The sequence below is a fragment of the Ascaphus truei genome, chromosome 7 (assembly GCF_040206685.1).
Source record: "Ascaphus truei isolate aAscTru1 chromosome 7, aAscTru1.hap1, whole genome shotgun sequence".
Taxonomy (NCBI): domain Eukaryota; kingdom Metazoa; phylum Chordata; class Amphibia; order Anura; family Ascaphidae; genus Ascaphus; species Ascaphus truei.
This window is the reverse complement of record NC_134489.1, coordinates 38,169,593-38,194,248: the sequence shown is the minus strand read 5'-3', so window position 1 is coordinate 38,194,248 and position 24,656 is coordinate 38,169,593. Positions and strand designations below refer to the sequence as shown.

The following is a 24,656-nucleotide window of genomic DNA, read 5'->3' as shown; positions in this document are numbered from 1 at the left end:
TATAGCAGGCTTTAGTCCACCTCCCCAGCAGTGATCTGTATAACACTTTCCTGTTAATGATGTGTTGCCAATGCTCCCAGCAGTTTGAGCTGCAAACTACAACAATAGATCACATTTCCTTAATAATATAAGGATACATTGTAGCTGTTGAGTTACACTGACGGAAGGATTGATTTGAAACTGAAAGGCAGCCATTTAGTGAACCCTGGGAAGAAGCTTAACTAATTAGTTTTCACTCAAGTTAATCAAATGATGCATATATTTAAATAAAATGTTTTTTAAGGTGTTTGGATTGCCTATTTAAAGAGGATTCAACAGCTATAGGGTGAGGACAGCAATATTCTGAATGTATTTTACCCTGCCCCTAAAACCAATCAAAGTGAATGAACTTTTTTTGTGTTAAAGGTATTCACACAGTATTTTAAAAAAAACTGCTTAAAAATAACAACACAATGCTATAAACTACAGTATACAGTACAGTATATAGGGAAAAAATGTGTCATAAACACAAAAATCTGGAAATTATGGTCAACTTTTCTGTTGATAGAAAATGAAGTGACGATTTCCAGCAAGAATAAATATACGTCATTTTATTGCATTCCAGCAAAGAGAGAAAATAACTTTTTTTGTAACATTTTTAAAGAGTTTCTCAACAGAAAGCAAAATAGAAAACAATTGCATTATTAATAAATAGGGCAGAAGTGGCCAACTCCAGTCTTCAAGGGCCACCAACAGGTCCCTTTTCAGGATATCCCTGCTTCAGCACAGGTGGCTCAACCAGTCCCTGCTTCAGCACAGGCGACTCAATCAGTGGCTCAGTCTTACCATTGTATCCTGCGGACTGCCCTACGGCGAGCTCCATTTTAACCGCCCTGCTGGCTAAATGTGGTACTGTAGCTTGTTGTTAAATCAAATAACATTTTATTGGTGTACATACAGTATGACTTTCTCCAGTCTGTGCTACTCACAGTGCCAATGCTACTAGTGACTGGAGACAAATAATAGTTGGGCTGAGCCTGGGAAGACCCCAGACCGTCTTTTCCTCAGACAAAGGTGAAGGTCAGATTTGTAAAAAAAAAAATTAGAATTAAAAACAGCTTTTACTGCAACAAACACTAGTGAAAAACAAACACAATTAAAATGTGCACGATCTTTTTGTAAAAAAGGTATTGAATCAGCAATATTACAGTACATCACCCCCCCCTTTTTCTTTTATTATTCTTATTTGTATATGTGAAGCACACGACAATGTATAGTTCTACATTCTTACCTAAACTGGGAATTGTTTGGTGCTCCTGTTATCAATCTGTTATCAATCTGTCACAATCCTGATTGTGTGGCTAACGTAATGGCCACCTTCTAACTTTGTGCTGCAGTCTGTGAAATGATGCAGCTGATATGCAATATTATATTACTAAGTGTAACACATTATTGTTACAGCTTGCAGAGTAATAGACTGTTACTGTTTGGAACACAGCCACAGATGTTTCTGATACTTTGTTGCCAAAGGGCAGAGCCTGTTTCAAAAGAGAAAGTGGATATGACTTTCTAAATGGTTGCAGTAGCAACTAAACGATCAGAACATTAAAAAAAATCATTAAAAATAGTTAAAAGGAGTTAATAAAATAATGCACAGTATTATCTAATACTACAGAACTGCTTTATTTTAAAATAAAAACATAGGATTTTCCCATTTTGCTACTTTAATACATTTCACGACATCGTGTTAAAGGTTATGGACTAATAATAAAATCGGACCCTTTAACACAAATGATGTAAGATAGTAACATTCCTGTGGCAAAAAGTGGGTGAAAAGGCGTTACTGCTTCTCAAAAAGTGCAGCAGAGGACAGTGTCTTTGCCACTCTGGGTCTTATTCTGCATCAGCCAAAACGACCGAACGGGGCAGCTTCTGGACGCGATTCCCCGTGGAAGTCAATGGGGGATATTGGCCAAAAACGTCCATATCAGCCGCTTGGTCTGATATAGAATAAACCCCTGTGTATGCATTTCCAAACAGGGTGCAAGAGACACGTGACACAGGCGAACCGCAGTAGGATAGAACGATATATTCAAATATTCAAATGATAAAAGCTTTCTTCATATTATTTCTAATGGCCTATAAGTGTCCTGGGAGATAAAGGGTGTTCTTGAGTGACACGGGGTATGGCCACGTGCCTGTGTCAGCCTGTGTGCCAGTAAGGCCACCACTTAGAGTAATCCAGTCCCGCCTAAATTGCCTGTTTTCATTAGCATAATTAAGAGGCAGAGAAATTAACATTGCATTAACATCAAGGCATAAAGGAGGATACTCATATCCCAGCTCACCATTTGTCTGGGTCATTATCATCAATATATGGTAGACACGAGAGACTCATTAGCACTTTGAGTCCTAACAGATCTGTGTGCTACTGTATTTACACTGTGTGATCCACGGGAATGTCACGCACGTGCAGATCAAATCAGATGTACATATGTTACAATTGCTATTTCATTAGCCAGGGCCCTCTGGATCTACCAGTGACATTTTTTAAATCCCCCTTCTTTCCTTTCTTATACACTGTCCAATCCCCCTTTCCAGAGCTATTCATTTGCTACTATGTGCCCTGCTTGGGATAGCACAAAATGGCTGCCAGAAATGTCCTTGGCAGCCACCCAGTGCGTGTGTGCGTTCCACGAACACGTTGAAATGAGCTGTTTGGTTAGGAAGTTTGTCAATAGCTGTTTTCCCCTTTTTTTGTTTCCAAATAAGAATAACAGAGAGATCGGCATTAATCGCAGGCACCCCAGTCCAGAAGAGGCCAAAGAAATCAGTATATATTATAATATAAGGAACCCCAGTGTCCACACCTCATGTAACATGTAGTGTGAGATTGTGAAGCACCGTGTGCTGTGTATATATAGGAGAAGAATGTCTCTCCCATCCACTACAATCATTATAATAATGTATTATTATGGAGCTCAGGTGTGCCCCGCAGAGCTGACACTCTAATATCTCATAGGGAAGCTGCCTTGTTGCTTTCAAAGTGTTACGTACCGTAAAAACATTTACCGAGCAACTGAAATATGATTCCCAACCCAGCTATCCCACTTCAAAGGCCAGCGTGCACTTACCACACGGCCCACGATTCCACGTTATTATACACTTACTCCTGAGTCACCCCATCCATGATTGTTTTTATCCGCAAAGAGATGAAGTTAACCAAGGGGGTGGGGAGAAAAAAAAAAGAAATCTTGTTTTGAGAGACGTGTTTTCCTCGCCAGCGCACCTGCGCTCACAGTTAAAATAATGATTTCCTGCTCAGGGGTTGTAATTAGAGATGGAAGGTGAAGAACGCGCTGATAAACACTGTGTGGGAGACACGGAACTCGCTTTGTCTGTGGATGAGATCTGTTCTGTTTGTGTTCGGGTTTTGCTAGGAAGGTGATAAAACAAGGTTGGTGAGCTGATTAAGGGCTGGATTCACTAAGGTCGGTTATATCAGGGGCAGAGCGACCAACTCCAGTCCTCAAGGGCCACCCACAGGTCAGGTTTTAAGGATATCCCTGCCTCAGCACAGGTGCCTCAATTGAAGACTGATCTGCAGTTGTCATGGGCCACTAACAGGTGAGGTATTCAGGATATCCCTGCTTCAGCACAGGTGGCTCAATCAGTGGCTCAGTCTTCAGTAACAGACGTTATTTACCCTGAGGTTAACACATATCCACATGTTAATTACGTGCAGAAACAGTGGCCGTTCTGCATCTCATTAGCATGGGCGCCTCGTCATGTTATTGTGGCGCTACGTTGCGTGTGCTTATAATAACGTGATGGTAAGTATGTCTCACCCCCTTCCACGCCCTGAAACAGGGGTTTACCTAAAGTTAAAGAGGAGAGGGAAATAATTCCAGGAAATAACGCTATGTTACTTAAATCATAGTGTTGCACCCACCCAGACCCTCAAGAAGCCCTATTTCAGGATCCGGATATAATGGTACTGTGTGACCTAACTAACGTAATGTTAAATCCCCAGGTTAACATTATCGTAGTTGATACACGCCTATAATTATCCCTAATGTCCATAAAAAAGGACCGCTATGCTATTCAAAGCAGAAAAACATGTGATGTATGTTTTAAAAAAAACAACAGTTCTGAAGTATTAGATAATAATGACTGTTTCGTTTTTTATTTATTTTTTATTCAACTCTCAATTCCATTTTTAATGCGTTTTAAAGCATCGTTTGATTTCTATAGCAGGTTTTAGCCACCTCCCCAGCAGTGCAAGATGTTTGCAACACTTTCCTGTTTGCGATACTTTGTTTACAATGTTGCCAGCAGTTTGAGCTGCAAACTGTAACAATAGATAATGTTACCATAGTAATATTGGGATACATTGTAGCTGCAGAGTTACACTGACTGAAGGATTGATTGAAACTGAAAGGCGGCCATTATGTTAGGCACACAATCAGGATTTTTCCAGATTTATAACAGAAGCAGCAAACGATTGCCAGCTTAGGTAAGAATGTCACATGCTTTACATACAGTATACAAATAAGTAGAGAAAATTGGGAAAGTAGTATTGCTGCTTTAAATGAGTAAAACTGGGATAATGTAGCGTTATTTACTTTAGTAGATAAGTGATAGGCTGCGTCCATAGACACTGAAGCCGAGCGGAGGCGCGCGGGGGCTGAGGGGAAGCGGGTGCCTTCCCTGGCCTTAGAGCGCGCGCCGTCCGGGGGCGTGTCTATGGGCGGGCCAGTGACGTCACGGAGCTGGTTCGCCCTCATTGGGCGAACCGCTCACGTGACCACCCTATCACGCGATAAATCAGTTTTGACTGATTTCACGTGCATCGCGCGCCACCTCCCGCTTCCGCGCACACGCGCCCGCACGCTGTATAGCCTATAGGCAGTCTGATCGCTCAGCGTCCACGCGGTCTGCCCCTCTATGGACGCAGCCTTACTATTAACATGACATTAATGGGGGTTACCATCTCATCACATAGCCTAACGCTGCTTAGTGCACATGGGCCTAAGTAAATTACAGGAGAGATTTCTGTTTGGTACAAGGCTGACTTGGTGATAAGCAGAGGTTTAAATGACTGAGTACTGGTACTGTGCCCAAAAATACTGAATTCAGCAAAATATTTTTTAAACCATAATTTTAAAAAGATGAACACAAAATGTATTCCTAAGAAAACCAAAGTGAAAAAAAACTCCTACATTAAGGTCATGTTTTATTGGAATAGAAAGTGTAAATAAAAAAATTAATGATACTCTGGGGTGTAAATAAAAAGTAATGGTACTCTGGGGTGTAAATAAAAAGTAATGATACTCTGGGGTGTAAATAAAAAGTAATGATACTCTGGGAGTGTAAATAACATGTAATGATACTCTGGGAGTGTAAATAAAATGTAATGATACTCTGGGGTGTACATAAAAAGTAATGATACTCTGGGGTGTACATAAAAAGTAATGATACTCTGGGGTGTACATAAAAAGTAATGATACTCTGGGGTGTACATAAAAAGTAATGATACTCTGGGGTGTACATAAAAAGTAATGATACCCTGGGGTGTACATAAATAGTAATGATACTCTGGGGTGTACATAAAAAGTGATGATACTCTGGGGTGTACATAAAAAGTAATGATACTCTGGGGTGTACATAAAAAGTAACGATACTCTGGGAGTGTACATAAAAAGTAATGATACTCTGGGGTGTACATAAAAAGTAATGATACTCTGGGAGTGTACATAAAAAGTAATGATAATCTGGGTGTAAATCAAAAGTAATGATAATCTGGGTGTGTAAATAAAATGTAATGATACTCTGGGGTGTAAATAAAAAGTAATGATACTCTGGGAGTGTACATAAAACGTAATGATACTCTGGGAGTGTACATAAAAAGTAATGATACTCTGGGGTGTACATAAAAAGTAATGATACTCTGGGGTGTACATAAAAAGTAATGATACTCTGGGGTGTAAATCAAAAGTAATGATAATCTGGGTGTGTAAATAAAATGTAATGATACTCTGGGGTGTAAATAAAAAGTAATGATACTCTGGGAGTGTAAATAAAATGTAATGATACTCTGGTGTGTACATAAAAAGTAATGATACTCTGGGAGTGTACATAAAAAGTAATGATACTCTGGGGTGTACAAAAAAAGGAATGATACTCTGGGGTGTACATAAAAAGTAATGATACTCTGGGAGTGTACATAAAAAGTAATGGTACTCTGGGGTGTACAAAAAAAGTAATGATATTCTGGGAGTGTAAATAAAAAAAGTAATGATACTCTGGGAGTGTAAATAAAATGTAATGATACTCTGGGGTGTACATAAAAAGTAATGATACTCTGGGAGTGTACATAAAAAGTAATGATACTCTGGGAGTGTACATAAAAAGTAATGATACTCTGGGGGTGTACATAAAAAGTAATGATACTCTGCGGTTTACATAAAAAGTAATGATACTCTGGGAGTGTACATAAAAAGTAATGATACTCTGGGTGTACATTAAAAGTAATGATATTCTGGGAGTGTAAAAAAAAAGTAATGATACTCTGGGGTGTAAATAAAAAGTAATGATACTCTGGGGTGTACATAAAAAGTAATGATACTCTGGGAGTGTACATAAAAAGTAATGATATTCTGGGAGTGTACATAAAAAGTAATGATACTCTGGGGTGTCCATAAAAAGTAATCATACTCTAGGAGTGTACATAAAAAGTAATGATATTCTGGGGTGTACATAAAAAGTAATGATACTCTGGGGTGTACATAAAAAGTAATGATACTCTGGGAGTGTACATAAAAAGTAATGATACTCTGGGGTGTACATAAAAAGTAATGATATTCTGGGAGTGTAAATAAAAAAAGTAATGATACTCTGGGAGTGTAAATAAAAAGTAATGATACTCTGGGAGTGTAAGTAAAAAAAGTAATAATACTCTGGGAATATAAATGAAAACTAATGATACTCCGGGGGTTTAAATAAAAATGAGTGGTACTGCAAGCCCTGTGGTACCATCACACCTTGATCCCCTGGTGGTAAGACTGATTTGGGTGGCAGTGGAACACACAGGGGAGGTCACTTTCTTTGACCCAAGTTAAAGCAGCAATCCCCCCAAAACGGAGTCACACCATACCCTTATAGTTCATGATGATGTGCTGATCTATTTCTCTTCTTATTTTTTCTAAATCTTCATTTTTTTGCCGGGGGCGTGCATGGCAGCGGCCATTTTATACTCCCAGCGAGGCCAAATTCCAGCAGATGATATCTCCACAATTCAGCTGCAGTCACAATCCTGGAAATCCAGGGAAGGGGAGGGGGAATAGGGAGTTGTAGCTACTCAGGTGCTGCTGGGCTTCCAGCATCACAAGTGTTAACGGACAGAGTTGGTGGCCAACTCCAGTTTTCAAGGGCCACCAACAGGCCATGTGTTAGGGATATCTCTGCTTCAGCACAGGTGGCTCAATCAGTGGCTCAGTCACCGAAGCTGTGATGTCCTGAAAACCTGACCTGTTGGCGGCCCTTCGGGACTGGAGTTGGCCACTCCTGGGTTAACTGCTGGTGATTGGCGCCTTTTAAATGCACCTAAAAGACAGATGTTTGCATTTGCTGAAGGAATTGGTCACCCCGCTGACGTAACATGTAATACATGGCCAGCCTTTATTAAGTGATTTATTGCAGGATACATACTGTACATCTGCATATTACGCACCCATGTGCAGTCCCTGGCAGACAAATCATCATCTACATTTCCTATGCAGGTGCCGCCTCTGTGGCAGTGAAGGAGTTAACCCCAATCCATATTCTGCGTTACCATTGCTCGGGCTTTGTTCCCATATATTGATCGCTGCCTCCCTGCCGGCAGCTTGCCGAGAGTTTTTATTTATCTAAAGAAATTACCCATCTGATCAAATGTTTTACTCCGTGAAAGATCTGCGGAAAGATGCCCAGCTGGCAGGATTGCTACGGGGTGTTTTATGCTAGTAATGCAGTCACTCAGGTCTGCCACCAAGAGCTTGCAATCGAGCTCAGTGAAGGCACAGGGAGTAATGTGATTTGGTCAAGATTATATACAGTATTCTTCATACACAGGCGCACACACATATCAACACAGAAGCAAACATACTGTATGTGCAGTACACACAGACATATACATATACATACACACAGAGAGACATACAGACACACAGGCCGAGACAGACATACAGATACACACACAGTCAGACACACAGACACACAGGAAAATACACAGACAAATATACATGCATACACACACAGACATATAGACAGACACAGATACACACACATACAGTAGGCAGACACACAGACACACAGACAAATATACATGCATACACTCCACACAGAGAAATGCAGACACACACAGACATATAGACAGACACACAGATACACACACATAGGCAGACACACAGACACACAGACACATATACATGCATACACTCCACACAGAGAAATGCAGACACACACAGACAGACACAGGCAGACACACAGATACACAGATAATCACACAGCCAGACACACAGATACACACAAAGGCAGACACACAGACACACACACAGGCAGACACACAGACTCACACATAAATATATATGCAGACACACACACACAAATATAGTGACATATAGACACAGACATACAAACAAATATACACTTTATAAGGATCACACAGGGATGTGCTGGATCTTAAAAAGGGGCCCTACCCCTAAATGCAGACTGACCTAGGACCAAAATAAACTAATAGCAGCGCCATGTTTAACGGGTTGAATCTCTGAGATTGACACTTTAAAAAACAAAACAAATGCAAGCATAGTTATTATTTCTAAAGCCTTTCTTAAACTGCTACTGTTTCTCTGCTAACCAGACTCTTCCAAGGTTTTATTACAAAGCATGAGTCAGACAGCAACTGTATCTACAAATATCCCTATGTCAGGTGGATATTAGGAATTCCAAGGAAGCAGCAAACAATTCCGTTTATCATCAATGCAGCTACTAAAATGCGCCTCCGAATTCACACGAATCCAGGCAGAGGGGGAGAACGGATGCTGGAGGCAGCTGTGTGTATGTTACATTCAATCCCCCAAAGACAGACAGGGAACAATACCACAGGAAGGAAGACATGGAAACTGAGCTGCTCATCGTCTAAATTCATGAAGTTATCTAGCAAGTTGAAGGGGGTTCAGCATGTGGACAGTGGTGCATATCACATCAGGCCTAGGGCGGTAAAATGTTGGGGCTGCAAATTTTCTGTTTTATCTCTTTTTCCCCCCCCCATGTATTTAAAATATATTTGATCAGTTTGTGTGCCACAAAAATATACAGGAACGAGCAAATCAGGGAGGACTTGGGAGGAGATGCAGCACACAGATTTGCTACATTATGCTAGATTGCTCATAGTCCCTGCTTAATGTAAGGCTATTTTACTGACATCAGGACCACGTGTTACTGAGCTGTTGACACAGTATCAGCGAAATGGTTAAGAGTATGGCCAGCTCTACATAAAGTAGGATTGACCCAACGCTAGCTGTCCATAAGTTGTATGGAATGTCCCATGGCCCAATTCCAGCTGGTCAAGAATGTCAGCAATATACCCCACAGTTGGAGAAAACCATTCCAAATTCTCCACCTTTTCGTGCGTATCTTTAATATATTTTCTATGCTTTATTTGAGATGCTTTTTCTATAACAAGGGATGGTCTTATTTTGCTTCTCACTTGCACATTGTTGTGGAATAGTTATATATATACCAGCTATCTGCACCCTCACTATATCATATTTATAACTTGCAAGGTACATATTTCTAATATCGGGTTGTTCTGCGTTTGCAATAATGCACATTATTACAGACATTTTATACGAGTTCTTCTTTTATCATCGGTCTGTGTTTATTTGTATTTCAGAGCAATATAATGTTTCAAAGGTTATATTATATGCTTTCGTTTCATACTAATAAGAAATTGCTACTGTGTGTGTTTGTATTCCATTGTGATAAAGCCAGGCAAAGGTTATATTGTCACAAGTGGATATGAAGGAGAAGTTCAATGGTAATGTCACTGTCTTCAAAGAAGATGAACCCAGTGTCAACTCTCCACGTGATTTTGCCCAAGTCCCCGTCTCCCAGCGCCAAATTAGACTGTAAGCTCTTCGGAGCAGGGAGTCGCTGCTCCTGCAATATTCTACGTATATAGCGCTGCCTACACTATTAGTGCTAAATGAAGATAATATGACTCTTACATAAATATGTAATTGGATATGTATGCAGTATCTTCCTGCATACTGTGCCTAACCAGCATCTTATGGTAATAAAATGACAATGTTAGGAGACAAAACCCCATCGTTGTCTACCTCTCTGTCCCTCAGGATTGGATGAAGACGATAGTATCTATGTGTTCAAGGACGATGAGATGATCGAGTATGATGGGGAGTTTTCTGCTGACACGTTGGTGGAGTTCCTTCTGGATGTAAGTAACGTCTTTCCCTGCCTAGACCGCTGCTAACTATCCCAAACCAAGGAAATATTGCAGATAGGATTCGGACACCAGGCCTAAAAACAAGTAAAAACGGGCACTGGGCTCAAACTAAATGCTGCTGGTTCCTAATAAAAATAGGAAACTGTACAGTTGCTGATGTTTTTCTGTGCTATTATAGGTAAAACCCATTTCCATGTTGGTTTATACCATGGTTAAAATGAAATACAAGCCAGCCATGGTAGCCACTGGGAATAATAGACAGATCTCTGAGTTAAACCTGAAGATGGAATTTGAAAGCTCAAGTTCAGTATCATTTATATGGGAGTCTTATGCTTGTTTCCCACAAACTAAAGATCATTTAGACTGGTTTAACATTTCAACCTGAAATATAGAGATCCAGACAGCCATGGACAATTAGGATTAATCCTGCCACTGGTTATTGTTTTTTTATTTAAAGAGGACAAACGCTGTATGGAGCAGACAGAAAATCCAGACGGTGTTTACAAAATTAAGTCCCTGCTGACCCCAATTACACCTTCCAAATGCAGCTAAAGCTGGAAGATTGCAGAGGACGATCTATACAGCATCTGAAATCCCTTTTATGGGGAAGACACTTGTTCTTTCCATTTGAGATCTGCTCTTTGACCCGAATAGGCTATTAACGCTGAGTTTTGACAATTAATAGGACTTTTTCGCAGGTCTCCAAGGCTGTGCAAACATTATAGAAATACAGAATTTGTATGCCCATTTTCTTATCTGCTGTAAAACCTGAGACCCTATTTGATCCCCAGCTTTCTTACATATTTAGGATAATTTGATGTATTTCCCAAGCATGTTTGAATTCCATTATGGTTCAGTGGCGGGTTTTCTGCTGCTGTCACAGGCTATATAACAACATAACTAATAGGTGTTTAACCAAAGACCATCCAAACTAGGACAAACAGAATCCTGATCTCAACAAGTATCCCATTTATATAGCAACTCCAAACATTCACATGTTTGCAAGTGTGCTGGATAATCCTACAGAGAGGACTAGATGACGAGTTAAGGTTAGTTTAATTTTTAACGGGTCCACTTTCTGTCAACTTACATTTATAGGGTCCAGACAATCAGGCTGTCCACATCTTTCAGCCAAGGAATATTAATGGATCCAGTACAGTTCCAAAGCGCAGGGAAACCGTTTCAGGTGATGGGAATTCTTAATTTATTGTGACAGCCAAGATCAGAAGAGAAACAATGTTTCAGGTCCCATATGGTCCTTTCATCAGGTTGTCCATATGGGACCTGGAACATTGTTTTTCCCCTGTTCTTGGCTGCCACAATAAATGAAGAATTACATTGTGAACTTGTGAGTAGAGATGTACTTTGTACCTCTGTCCTAGAGGAGACCTGCTCTTTGAGGAATATTTATGGATCCAGACACATTCCGTTGAACAGTCTTCAGACTAAATAACATTGAGCCAAGAAAGGGGATTTTCCTTGGTGTTCAACTAAAAATATGGAAATGTAATTGACCCCCCAGTGGTCCCAGATGACCCCCAAACTCTGCATTTACACTGCTCTCTGATATATCTATGAATGGCTTACTGTCTTTGCTAACGTGGGCATCCTGATTTCTAGGTGCTTGAGGATCCAGTGGAGTTCATCGAGGGGAGCCATGAGCTTGCTGCCTTTGAGAATATAGAGGACGAGCCCAAACTCATTGGATACTTCAAGAATGAAAACTCTGAACGTATGTATAAAGTGGGCAACGGATACAGCGCGTCACTTACTGTATAACGCAGGGTTCGTGACTCTACCTAAGGCCGAGTTTAATGACAACTGGGATTTCTACTCCACCAACATGACCTGCATCAGGGGTGGACAACTCTAGTCCTCAAGAGCTACCAGCAGGCCAGGTTTTTAGGATTTCCCTGCTTCAGCACAGGTGGCTCAATCAGTGGCTCAGTCTTTGACTGACTGACTTTGGGTGTATCCTGGCAATATTTCAGAAGATGACCCCTAGACAGCGGGCATGGGGTGTTGATGAGATTGGGGTATTACTGACGGTGAGGGAGAGTTTGGGTGTAGGGCTGGAGATAGAGTACTAGGTCAGACTATATTGTTGATGGGTCCTCATAATAGATAATGAGGAATCAGACCAGCTGCGGCTGTGCTGAACTTGGACGTGTCTAGCAGTTACAGGGTTAAAAATGGAGCCTTTGCAAATGCTGAGCGTGAGCCTTTTAATTCAGCCCATCAGAGGAATTTCCTATCCCTGAAAGCCAGTGTGCAGGGGATGAAGTGATATGAACAGAGCCGCATTCTGACAATCAGCAGAGGCTGACACAAAGAGGCTGACACAGGGAGGGAGGCAGAGACGAGGCACCCAGCATGGGCCACTTTACAAAACCTTGCGTGGGAGTTTTACAACAAATATGAACAAATCTCATTTTTGTTATAGACAACAATCATTATATTTTACTAATGCAATGATACTATATATGAATGAAATTATATTATATATTAATGTAATGATACTATATATTAATTAAATGATACTATATATTAATGAAATTATATTATATATTAATGTAATGATACTATATATTAATTAAATTATACTATATATTAATGTAATGATACTATATATTAATTAAATTATACTATATATTAATGTAAATACTATATGTTAATGCAATGATACTATAAATTAATGCAATGATACTATATATTAATGCAATGATATTATATATTAATGTAATGATACTATATATTAATTAAATTATACCATATATTAATGTAATGATACTATATATTAATGCAATGATACTATAAATTAATGCAATGATACTATATATTAATGCAATGATACTATACATAAAGTATATTAATGCACAGATATCTTGACCTGGCGTACCTTATGATTAGCTGAGTTCTGTGCCCCTTTATCTAGGAGGGGACTGTAATAGCTCCGTGTGATACAAAGTACCCGTACTTCCTTATTTATACCCACCTGTTTGAAAAAATAAAAAGAGATATTTAATATACTGGGCCTCATCTACTTAGTTTCGGAAATAAAATATACCATCAATCTTCTGTGAAAATGTTGTCCAAGTTAGTTATCTTAAACGGAATATCCTGAGCTGCGATCACTACTTTTTTTCTTTCATGTAGACCAGGGGGGGCTCAACACCCACCCCTAAGACCCCCCAACAGGTCAGGTTGTCAGGATATCCCAGCTTCAGCACAGGTAGCTCAATCAGAGGCTCAGTCAAAGACTGAGCCACCTGTGCTGAAGCAGGGATATCCTGAAAACTTGACCTGGTGGGGGGGCTTGAGAACTGGAGTTGAGCACCTCTGATTTAGACCACTGAGGGGACAGAATGATATTTAAAACATCAGTCTGTGCTGCAGATTTTTTTATTTTTTGGGGGGGGTATGTTTTTTTCATTACATGAACTGGGGGGTCCTTTGTATTTGGTCCATGGTCCCCTGACCTCAAGCGACCATCTTGTTCAAGAGCTACAGGCAGTTTTGGGCAGAGGGTCAGGCTAACACCGGCAGCCAGCAGAGTAGCAAAGTCATCGGGACGCAATGCGTTACAGGCCTCTCTTGCAGCAAAGGGGTCAACCAACAAGCCCATTGTAAGGTGCGTGAAAAGAGGCATTAACCAGATTCGCAGTGTCAGCAATGTGCCTGTTACCGATCCATCCGGCCGGCCCCAGTCACATGCAGGGCTGTATAAACCTCAAACAAACCGGCTTCCACTGCGGGGTTTGCCTGGAGTCAGAGCCCGTGGATAGAGCTTCCCTACGGCAGGGGGAGAGGTATTACTGTCCAGCTGGTGGACCTACGGAGGAATACGGTAGAGCCCACATCACCTGGTCCTGAAGGAACACCCATTTCAAACTGAGCCATTAAATTTACATGGATGGGAAGCAGGGGGTCCCCGGGGTTGAACCGCATTATGTTTCGCTCTGGGACCCCCCTAGTTATCGAGATACTTACCAGGAAAGGTACCGTCACCTCCAGAGAGAACAACATGGCAGTTTAAATCTCCCGTGTCTCGCGAACCAATAGGAATCCGCGACATCATCCGTCGCGGATTTTATTTACTGTAGGTTCGCGCGCCAAAAGGTGTTTAAATACGCGGAAGTTCTGCCGTTCCCTTTCCCAGTCTGTATCTCAGAAACCGGGGGGTCCTGGGAGCCGAATGAACGCGGTCCAGTAAAGTAAATACCCTTCCAGTGCACCACTACTTTTTCACACCCAGGCAGAGGAGGGCCCAGTCAGGTGGTGCAGGAGGTACCAGCCATACCCAAGAGGAGGGCCCAGTCAGGTGGTGCAGGAGGTACCAGCCATACCCAAGAGGAGGGCCCAGTCAGGTGGTGCAGGAGGTACCAGCCATACCCAAGAGGAGGGCCCAGTCAGGTGGTGCAAGAGGTACCAGCCATACCCAAGAGAAGGGCCCAGTCAGGTGGTGCAGGAGGTACCAGCCATACCCAAGAGAAGGGCCCAGTCAGGTGGTGCAGGAGGTACCAGCCATACCAAAGAGAAGGGCCCAGTCATGTGGTGCAGGAGGTACCAGCCGGGCGCCAGAGAAGGAACTGGGGACAATACAGGGAGCTTTCAAAAGACGTATTCATCCGAAGGGCAATACCAAGGAAACGGGGGACCATTAATGAGCTCCGGGGACCCATCCGGGGCCAGGTAGGATTAGAATGAAAAATCCCTAGGTGGAAATGCTATGGATACACTTCACAGAAGAAGATTTCGGACCTCGTACTCATCGCCAGCTCTTAATAAATGTATTGGGAGGTTGGCAAACGGCCATGAGATTTGTAATCCCAGTAAGCCTCGATTCTTTTAGGAACACTGGTTTTTGTGAACAGAAGTAGTCATCTGTCCATATTACTATCATTAGGGCAGCAGCTTGCTAGAAGTCCTGGCGTATTAACGCTCTGCTTCACTGCCAGTGACAAATGGTCCATATCACCTTCCAATGAAACAGGGCCACGGGTAAAGGAGAGAGTGGGTGCTGCTGGCATGTGTGTGGGGTGGGGGGTGGGAGGGACGCACCAGTGGATCATGGGAGTTAATAAATTTGCATCATTGATATTAACTCCTTCCTTACCAGAGGGGCCTAAGTAGGATCCTCCCAAATGCCCATGATATCACCTAACCCTCCCCATTCCTAAACCTTCCTAAAGTCTATCCAAAGGCCTCCAAAGTCACCCAATGCACCGATCCAATCACCTCCACTGTCCCCACTGTCAGACTCATCACCATGCCATCAACAAGACTAAATCCAGAGACCTGACCCCAACCCCTGCCCAGCAACCAAGCAAGCTCTCAATGCACCTAACCCATAGCCCAACCATAATGTCCCCACCCCTGCCCAGCAACCAAGCAAGTTCTCAATGCACCTAACCCATAGCCCAACCATAATGTCCTCACCCTGCCCACCAACCAAGCAAGTTCTCAATGCACCTTACCCATAGCCCGCCCATAATGTTCCCACAGACTTCAAGCTTTCCAACCACTGTAGAAATAACATTGCAGGCAGCAGGCACTTTGGGTTAAATAACATGAAAACATTTACCCGTTCTATTTTCGCTTGAATTTTTTTTTTTATAAAAATCTTCACCAGGGGCTTTTAGAAGTCGGAGATACTCAGCAGCATTATATGGATGGATGGATGTATACCTTTATATAGCACCATCCTGGTACACAGCGCTTTACAATACACGTAACATAATAATATAACAAAATGGGAATAAGCGCTTCAGAATAAAACAATAGGAAAAGGAGTCCCTGCCCCTTAGAGCTTACAATCTATAATAACACAATGATATATTACACATGATTATTGTGAGGTTTAAATAAACATCCTCCTCCACCCACCCGCAGTGCGTGCGTAAAGCTGTCTTTGGCATAACAGCGTTAACCTTTATGAATGAAACATTGATGGTTTCGCCGGTCAGATGGCTGTATTCCCCCCAGAGTCATGAGTCTAACTTCAGATAACGCCCGTTTTACAGAACATTTCACTCTGGTGCATTTGCATATCTTTGCTGTCACCTACCCACACAGCCATGAAAAAACGTGCCGTGAGTGAGCTCCGTGTGCCTCTGGTTTAATGAGTAAGCTATACTGGGTTACTCGCCTGTTACCATGAGATGCCCATGGCGTGTCCTTCCCCCACCTGCCTCCTATGTGGCCAATAAGGAACGGGCAGAGGCGCTGCCTCTGGGGATAGTGTCCAGGGGGTGTTGCTAATCTCAGTAAGATGCTATATTCTTATCTCTCAGGAACATCGCACGGTTATGTGTCCGCCCCTCAGAGTCCGACGCTTCTGTTTGTCTGCATGACAGGTGTCCAGTATTGAACTGGACTGTCCTGTATTTGGACACTCTGTCCATTAAAAAATGAGAGGTAACACTGGACATGTAAATGTCTGGTATTACCTCTCTGGACATAGGTATCTGACCGACAGGGATTTCCCTGAGCAGGGAGAGAGCAGGGCTGTTGCTGGGTAATGCAGCCAATCAGGAGGTGTCAGGAGCCTGCGGGTGGGGCCAAGGAGAGGAGGAAACAGCATGGAGCATAGAGAGGGGAGAGGGTGTGTGTGTGTTGAGCGCATCGCACTTTTCACCATTGTGTCCAGTATTTTTGGAGAAGTCACCAGGCATCCCTTGTGACAGATCATAGGAGCGCAGAACCCGATCTCCTCTGGGAAAAGAGCAGTAGAAGGTCATGACGTAGTGGCTGTCAGGGGTTGGCCAACTCCAGTCCTCATTGGCCACCAAGAGGTCAGGTCTTCAGGATATCCTTGCTTCAGCACAGGTGGCTCAATCAGTGGCTCAATCAAAGACTGAGCCACTGATTGAGCCACCTGTTCTGAAGCAGGGATATCCTTACAACCTGACCTCTTGGGGGTCTTGAGGACTGCAGTTGAGAAACCCTGTCTTAAGTGGTAATAACACTGTATTGGATTAACACCCAGGGTCAGCTCTCCTTCTGACCCCTGGCCAAGCCACTTTATCTCTCAGGCACCAAAATTAGATTGTAAGCTCTTTGGGGCAGGGACTTTTTGTACACCATCAGCACCACATAAACAAAAATATCATTAGAACTATTAGGATTGGGATTAGGATTACAATCGTACTTAGAAAACACCTTCTATTAAAAAGTCCTTCGACAATATTTCAACAGTCCTGTTACTCAGCTCAAAAACAGCCTACTGTTTGAAAGCTTTAGTATCTTCCCTTTCCTGAGATACTGAGCTCTGAAAAAAAACAGGCTCCAGGCAAGGGCTAAAAGTGGCCACGAAGACTAGAGTCTCAATAGCAGACCAAGGAGCAGTTTAAGGATGTAGGTGTAAGAATAAACAGAGGCATAGGGAGACGATTGACCCAGAATCACACTGGATTAGTTCAAGTGATAAAGGTCAAAGGTTGGGATAGACCCCACAGTGGCCATTCGAGCCATTTTAGGCCCAAAAAAGAAAACCCATTGAAGTCTATGGGGATTTGTGGCTGAAAATAGCTTGAAAGGCCCCTTCGGTGTATATAAGATAAGGCCCTAAACCATTACACCGCACCTTAAGCACGGTACCTCCTTCTCGTGAGGTTTCGCCTGCCAGCTGCTGATTCGGTTCTCTTATCAGAGACTTATCTGACACACTGAATCACTGTGCAGTGTGCATTTATCCGGGAGCTTGATGCCTCTGCATATAAATAATTTGTTTTAATGCCCCAGCGTGTGCATTGCAATGATAAGGACGTGCGACATTGCTGAGTGCTCCTAATAATGTAACAGCCTAATACTGCTAAACCAAACCTGGATATTTCCTCTGCTGGGTAACGTCCTCCTTTGTAACCAGGATCTGATTAATGCTGATATTGAATAACTTGTGCCCTGATCAATTCTTATTTCAACACATAAATGGCTTTATTGACACTTGTATTGTTCCCTGAACACTGAATCAATACATATTTCATACATGACTTCTTTATTACTGTGGTATTTAATTGCACCTTAATACAGTCTGTGTATTAACCCCTAACTGGTATTTCCAATGTAGTTAAACGTTACTGGGTACAGAAGCTAAATACCTGTTATATATACACCCCACTGATATATCTCCTAACCCTTTCCTCAGAGCCGAGTTTGGGAATCAGGTGTTAACACAATAGACAAACTCATTCGGAAATGTTGTGCAAGGTGGATTTCGCTGCCTTTGCCGAATGTAAATCCCGGGCCGAACCTCAGTGCCTCTTGACCTTGGAGAAGTCGCTTAACCTCCAAGTGAATCGGGGGCACCACAATTTAGACCGGCTGTGGGCAACTCCAGCCTGCAAGGGCCACCAAACAGGTCAGGTTTTCAGGATATCCCAGCTTCAGCACAACTGGTGCAGTCAAAGACTGAGCCACCTGTGCTGAAGCAGGGATATCCTGAAAACCTGACCTGTTTTTGGCCCTTGTTGACTGGCGTTGCCCACCTCTGATTTAGACTAATCTTGGGCGGGGACCTGGAATATTTGACCTGCGGTGAAGGCCCTGACAGACGTCACGTCTGTGTTTAAGGCAGAGGAGAACATTATACGGGGCCAGTCGTTGCTAATCGCACCTTCACTTTCTCCTGCAGATTACAAGGAATATGAAGATGCAGCAGAGGAGTTCCATCCCTACATCCCATTCTTTGCTACTTTTGACAGCAAGGTAAGGCACAATTATGTAGGCAGAGAAGCAGAGCGCTTTGAATGGGTGGGGGAGCAGGTGGGGGAGCAGGTGGGGGAGCAGGTGGGGGGGTTGGAAGAGTTCTCAGCACTGCGCAGGAAGCTCCCAGTATGGGTTTCTTAACCTGCTGAATGGCCCATGTGACTAATATAGGTCGACACCCGCCTGTTACTTATTACCGTTGTATTTTCTGATGATTCACTGCTGGCAAAGACGCCTTCCATGGCAGGGGGGTGCTCACCTTCAGTCGTCAAGACCCCCCCAACAGGTCCGGTTTTAATGATATCCTAGCTTCAGCACAGGTGGCTCAATCGAAGTCTGGCCAACTGCAGTCCGCAAGGGTCACTAACAGGTCAGGTATTCAGGATATCCCTGCTTCAGCACAGGTGGCTCAATCAGTGGCTCAGCTCACCTGTGCTGAAGCAGGGATATCCTGAAAACCTGGCCTGTTGGTTGCTCTTGAGGACTTCAGTTGCCCCCCCCCCCCCCCCACCACCTGATGCAGAAGGTCATGTCATGAAGACTGAGCCACTGATTGGGCCCCCTGTGCTGAAGGAATATCCTTAAAACCTGACCTATTGTGGGGGGTGTTGAGAACTGGAGTTGAGCCCCCTGCACTAAGGGAGGATTCACCCAACATCATGTTCCCTGAGTTAATGTAGCATTCACTGAGCTACTTATATGCAACAATATATTGCGCTCATTATCATAATATTAACATGATTAACATGATGTTATCGATGCGTGAACTTGATGTTAATTTACATAACAGACCGTTATATACATCTTGGCGTCACTGCTCTGCAATAAGGCTTTGGGGTGGAGAGGGGAATGACGCTACCTTAGTCAAATCCTATCTAACACTGGCGTGACACCCCTCCGCACACTACAGGCTGCCTATCTCAGGGTCTGGGTGGGAGTAATGCCGGGATTCGCTCTGATTTCACTAGCGTAAGGTTCCTCTCCCGCGTTAGCAATCCCACCTGGGAACTCACTTCCAGAGATATTTGATGTGTTTTGTGCCTGTTTTGACACCAAAAAATACACATGTGGAGGCCTTTCTATTGGCCGGCAGAGTGAGCGCTAACCACCCTAGCAGCCAAATTGTTTCCTCAATTGGGCCAATGGACAACCCAGTACATCCCGGAATTGATGCTCCAGAACCAAGGGGGGGGGGGGGGGGGGCAGATGTCTATGGACCACCGATGGGCTCCAGAAGATATAGGTATATAAGGAGATATATATATATATATATACATGTATGTGTGTATGTATATGTATATATAGATGTGTGTATATATATATATATATATATATATATATATATATATATATATATATATACATACTTTATACTAAGCAAACCAGAGCTGTAATGCTTTCAGTGCCAGGGAGATTGCAATGTATTGATTTGCAGTACATTGCAGGCTCACGTATCATTAAAAGTGTTAATATAACTCTTGGTATTACACGGGAAATAATTGTGACTCGTATTTGTTGGAAGGGCAAAGTAATAAAAGGACAAGCTGTACTCTCAGGGGTTTACAACTAACATGAGCTACATGTGTGAAATAAACAGATTTAATTGCTGCTGTGCATCTTACTTCATTTCTGCTGTGAGTGTTCAGTAGTTTTATTTAAGTAGAGTTATGAAGCATTGTAGAATAGGTCACACACACACACACACACACACACACACACACACACACACACACACACACACACACACACACACACACACACACACACACACACACACACCACACACACACACAGACACACACACACACACACACACACACACACACAGACACACACACACACTGTTCAAGAGGCAGATGGGGAAGAGATAGAGGTTGAGTAGTATCAGGCAATTAGCACTAACCAACCTAAAATATAGTATTTCTGTACAAAAACACATGACAACAAACATTATTGTTGTATCTCCCCCACTGTTCGCATCTGATTACACAAGTGTTGTATCCGGATGGAATCTCATTCAGTACCATTGAATGAAAACATCATTGTTCTGTCATTGTGGCATCTTCTACACCTGGGGTGGCCAATCTTTTTTCGGGCGTGTCAATAAATGGGCAAAATGTAGGTAGGTGGTGGGCCATTCCAAATGCCATCGTGGACCTCGGCACGAGTTGGCCACTCATGTTGTACACCATGCTAGAGAATAACATTGTATCTTCTCCACTAGCATAACAGAATAACATTATGGGCCATTTACAGAGAGCTACTCTACAACACACCTTCTAGTGCTGGAAGACGCCCTACTGTCCATACACCTGAATGATGTGTTGAGTTCCATTGGGTGAAATACATTAAATAAGTGTATTATTAACATACACTGAGCTCTAATGGAACATGATTTGGTGATCATTTCTGTACGTAATGGCTCAATGGTCATGTTTGGCATTGTGCCCTCTCTCCATCTGTAGGTGGCCAAGAAGCTGACCCTGAAGCTGAATGAGATCGATTACTACGAGCCTTTCCATGATGAGCCTGTCACCATCCCCAACAAGCCCAACAGTGAAAAAGAGATTGTAGACTTCCTGCATTTGCACAAGAGGTAGGTATATATCAAAGGAACTGGACGGGGGTACAACGTAACCCCAGGCAGGTGATCATAGATACAACATGGAATACCATGAAGAATCCTCATGTTGGGTCTTAATTAATGTATGCCGCCATGTTCGGGGTGCAATCCTCACAGTACGTTTCTGGCACTCGTCTATATAGCGTTCTCCAAAGATGGGGGACAGGACCAGCAATAAGAATAATACCTAATTATACATAATTATGCTGAGGCACATTGAGATGAAGGGGTTCAGTCAAAAAGAGTGGTAAGCGGATGTGGACGGATTTGGACCCACAAACCTAAAATCTTCACTGTCAGGCAACCGATGAAGCCTCTAAGCATGTCAAGAAAGTCATCACTTTAATTATCAGTGAGGTTTCCTAATTACAGTCAGTTCAGCCTAATGACAACTAATCACATGATACAATCTGACCTGATAACATAAATACACTTACACATTCTATGTTATTAGTTAATATGACCATATGTTGGCAATGCATTGCAGGCACTTTGGAAGTTATGGGATTAAGCCGCCAGATGGCACTTACTATACACACTCTATTCAGTTTGCTAATTGCAGGCAGTGCAGCATTGGAAGGTGAGGAGTTTGCCTCTGTCTAGGGTTGCAAGGAGATCCTGGCATCTGCTATAACAGCCTGGAAAATCATTGGGCTGCCATAGAAACCTTCCGATTAACAGTGACAAGTTCACCTTTCATTTCTCCTGTACATTTCATATGGCAGCGAAGGGTTCAGAGAAGTGTATCCACACACACTGTTGTTGAAAGCACAAGAGGTTTACACCTGTAACTTGTCTTATTACCACACAAGCTGAGGGGACAATTTCACAGCAGAGACTATTAATACAGGGGTTCTGCACTTCAGTCCTCCAGACTCCCCACACTGGACACAATGGTGAAAGGGGCGATGTGCTCGACATAAACCCACACCCCTTTCCCCTCCCTCCATTCCATGCTGTTTCCTCCTCTCCTTGGCCCCACCCCCGGCTCCTGACACCTTCTCCTCCTGATTGGCTGCATTACCCAGCAGCAACCAATCACGATGGAGAAGCCCAGCCCCTTAGCAGCAGCCCTGCTCTCTCCCTGCTCGGCGAAATCTCGCAGCCCCCCAAGCCGGTCAGGTCACACGCCCAGAGAGGTAATACCGGTATACACATACACGCCCAGAGAGGTAATACCGGTATACATATACACGCCCAGAGAGGTAATACCAGTATACACATACACGCCCAGAGAGTTAATACCGGTATACACATACACGCCCAGAGAGGTAATACCGGTATACATATACACGCCCAGAGAGGTAATACCGGTATACACATACACGTCCAGAGAGGTAATACCGGTATACACATACATGTCCAGAAAGGTACATGTAATACTGGTATATACATACATGTTCAGAGAGGTAATACTGGTATACACATACATGTCCAGAGAGGTAATACCGGTATACACATGCACGCCCAGAGAGGTAATACCAGTATACACATACATGCCCAGAGAGGTAATACCGGTATACACATACACGTCCAGAGATGTAATACCGGTATACACATACACGTCCAGAGAGGTAATACCGGTATACACATACTGTACATGCCCAGAGAGGTAATACCGGTATATGCATACACGCCCAGAGAGGTAATAACAGTATACACATACACGTCCAGAAAGGTAATACCGGTATACACATACACGCCCAGAAAGGTAATACCGGTATACACATACACGCCCAGAGAGGTAATACCAGTATACACATACACGTCCAGAAAGGTAATACCGGTATACACATACACGCCCAGAGAGGTAATACCGGTATACACATACACGCCCAGAGAGGTAATACCGGTATACACATACACGCCCAGAGAGGTAATACCGGTATACACATACATGTCCAGAGAGGTAACACCGGTATACACATACACACCCAGAGCGGTAACACCGGTATACACATACACGCCCAGAAAGGTAATACCGGTATACACATACACGCCCAGAAAGGTAATACCGGTATACACATACACGCCCAGAGAGGTAATACCGGTATACACATACACGTCCAGAAAGGTAATACCGGTATACACATACACGCCCAGAGAGGTAATACCGGTATACACATACACGCCCAGAGAGGTAATACCGGTATACACATACACGCCCAGAGAGGTAATACCGGTATACACATACACGCCCAGAGAGGTAATACCGGTATACACATACATGTCCAGAGAGGTAACACCGGTATACACATACACACCCAGAGCGGTAACACCGGTATACACATACACGTCCAGAAAGGTAATACCGGTATAAACATACACGCCCAGAAAGGTAATACCGGTATACACATACACGCCCAGAAAGGTAATACCGGTATACACATACACGCCCAGAGAGGTAATACCGGTATACACATACACGCCCAGAGAGGTAATACCGGTATACACATACACGCCCAGAGAGGTAATACCGGTATACACAGACACGCCCAGAGAGGTAATACCGGTATACACATACACGCCCAGAGAGGTAATACCGGTATACACATACACGCCCAGAGAGGTAATACCGGTATACACATACACGCCCAGAGAGGTAATACCGGTATACACATACACGCCCAGAGAGGTAATACCGGTATACACATACACGCCCAGAGAGGTAATACCTGTACACACATACACGCCGAGAGAGGTAATACCGGTATACACACACACGCCCAGTATTACCTCTAATTTTTTTACTGGACACAGTGTCCAGATACAGGACAGTCCGGTTCAATACTGGACACCTGTCACCCCTTTCTTGTAAGACCCCAAGTCACAGGCTTGCATGCG

General features: G+C 43.1%; 1 protein-coding gene and 1 long non-coding RNA gene across 2 annotated transcripts in view; one reads left to right on the top strand and one right to left on the bottom strand.

Moving 5' to 3' along the window:
• The window catches only part of LOC142498518 (uncharacterized), a 75,141-nt gene that overhangs the window by 36,867 nt on the left and 13,618 nt on the right, over positions 1-24,656 (bottom strand). The gene's annotated exons all lie outside the window — the stretch shown is intronic.
• Positions 1-24,656, top strand: part of CASQ1 (calsequestrin 1) — a 60,378-nt gene that overhangs the window by 26,532 nt on the left and 9,190 nt on the right. Inside the window, exons 3-6 of the mRNA XM_075607752.1 lie at positions 10,374-10,474; positions 12,104-12,215; positions 19,116-19,189; positions 21,655-21,785. Of these exons, the coding sequence (XP_075463867.1) occupies positions 10,374-10,474; positions 12,104-12,215; positions 19,116-19,189; positions 21,655-21,785 (418 nt within the window). The remainder of the gene's footprint in view (positions 1-10,373; positions 10,475-12,103; positions 12,216-19,115; positions 19,190-21,654; positions 21,786-24,656) is intronic.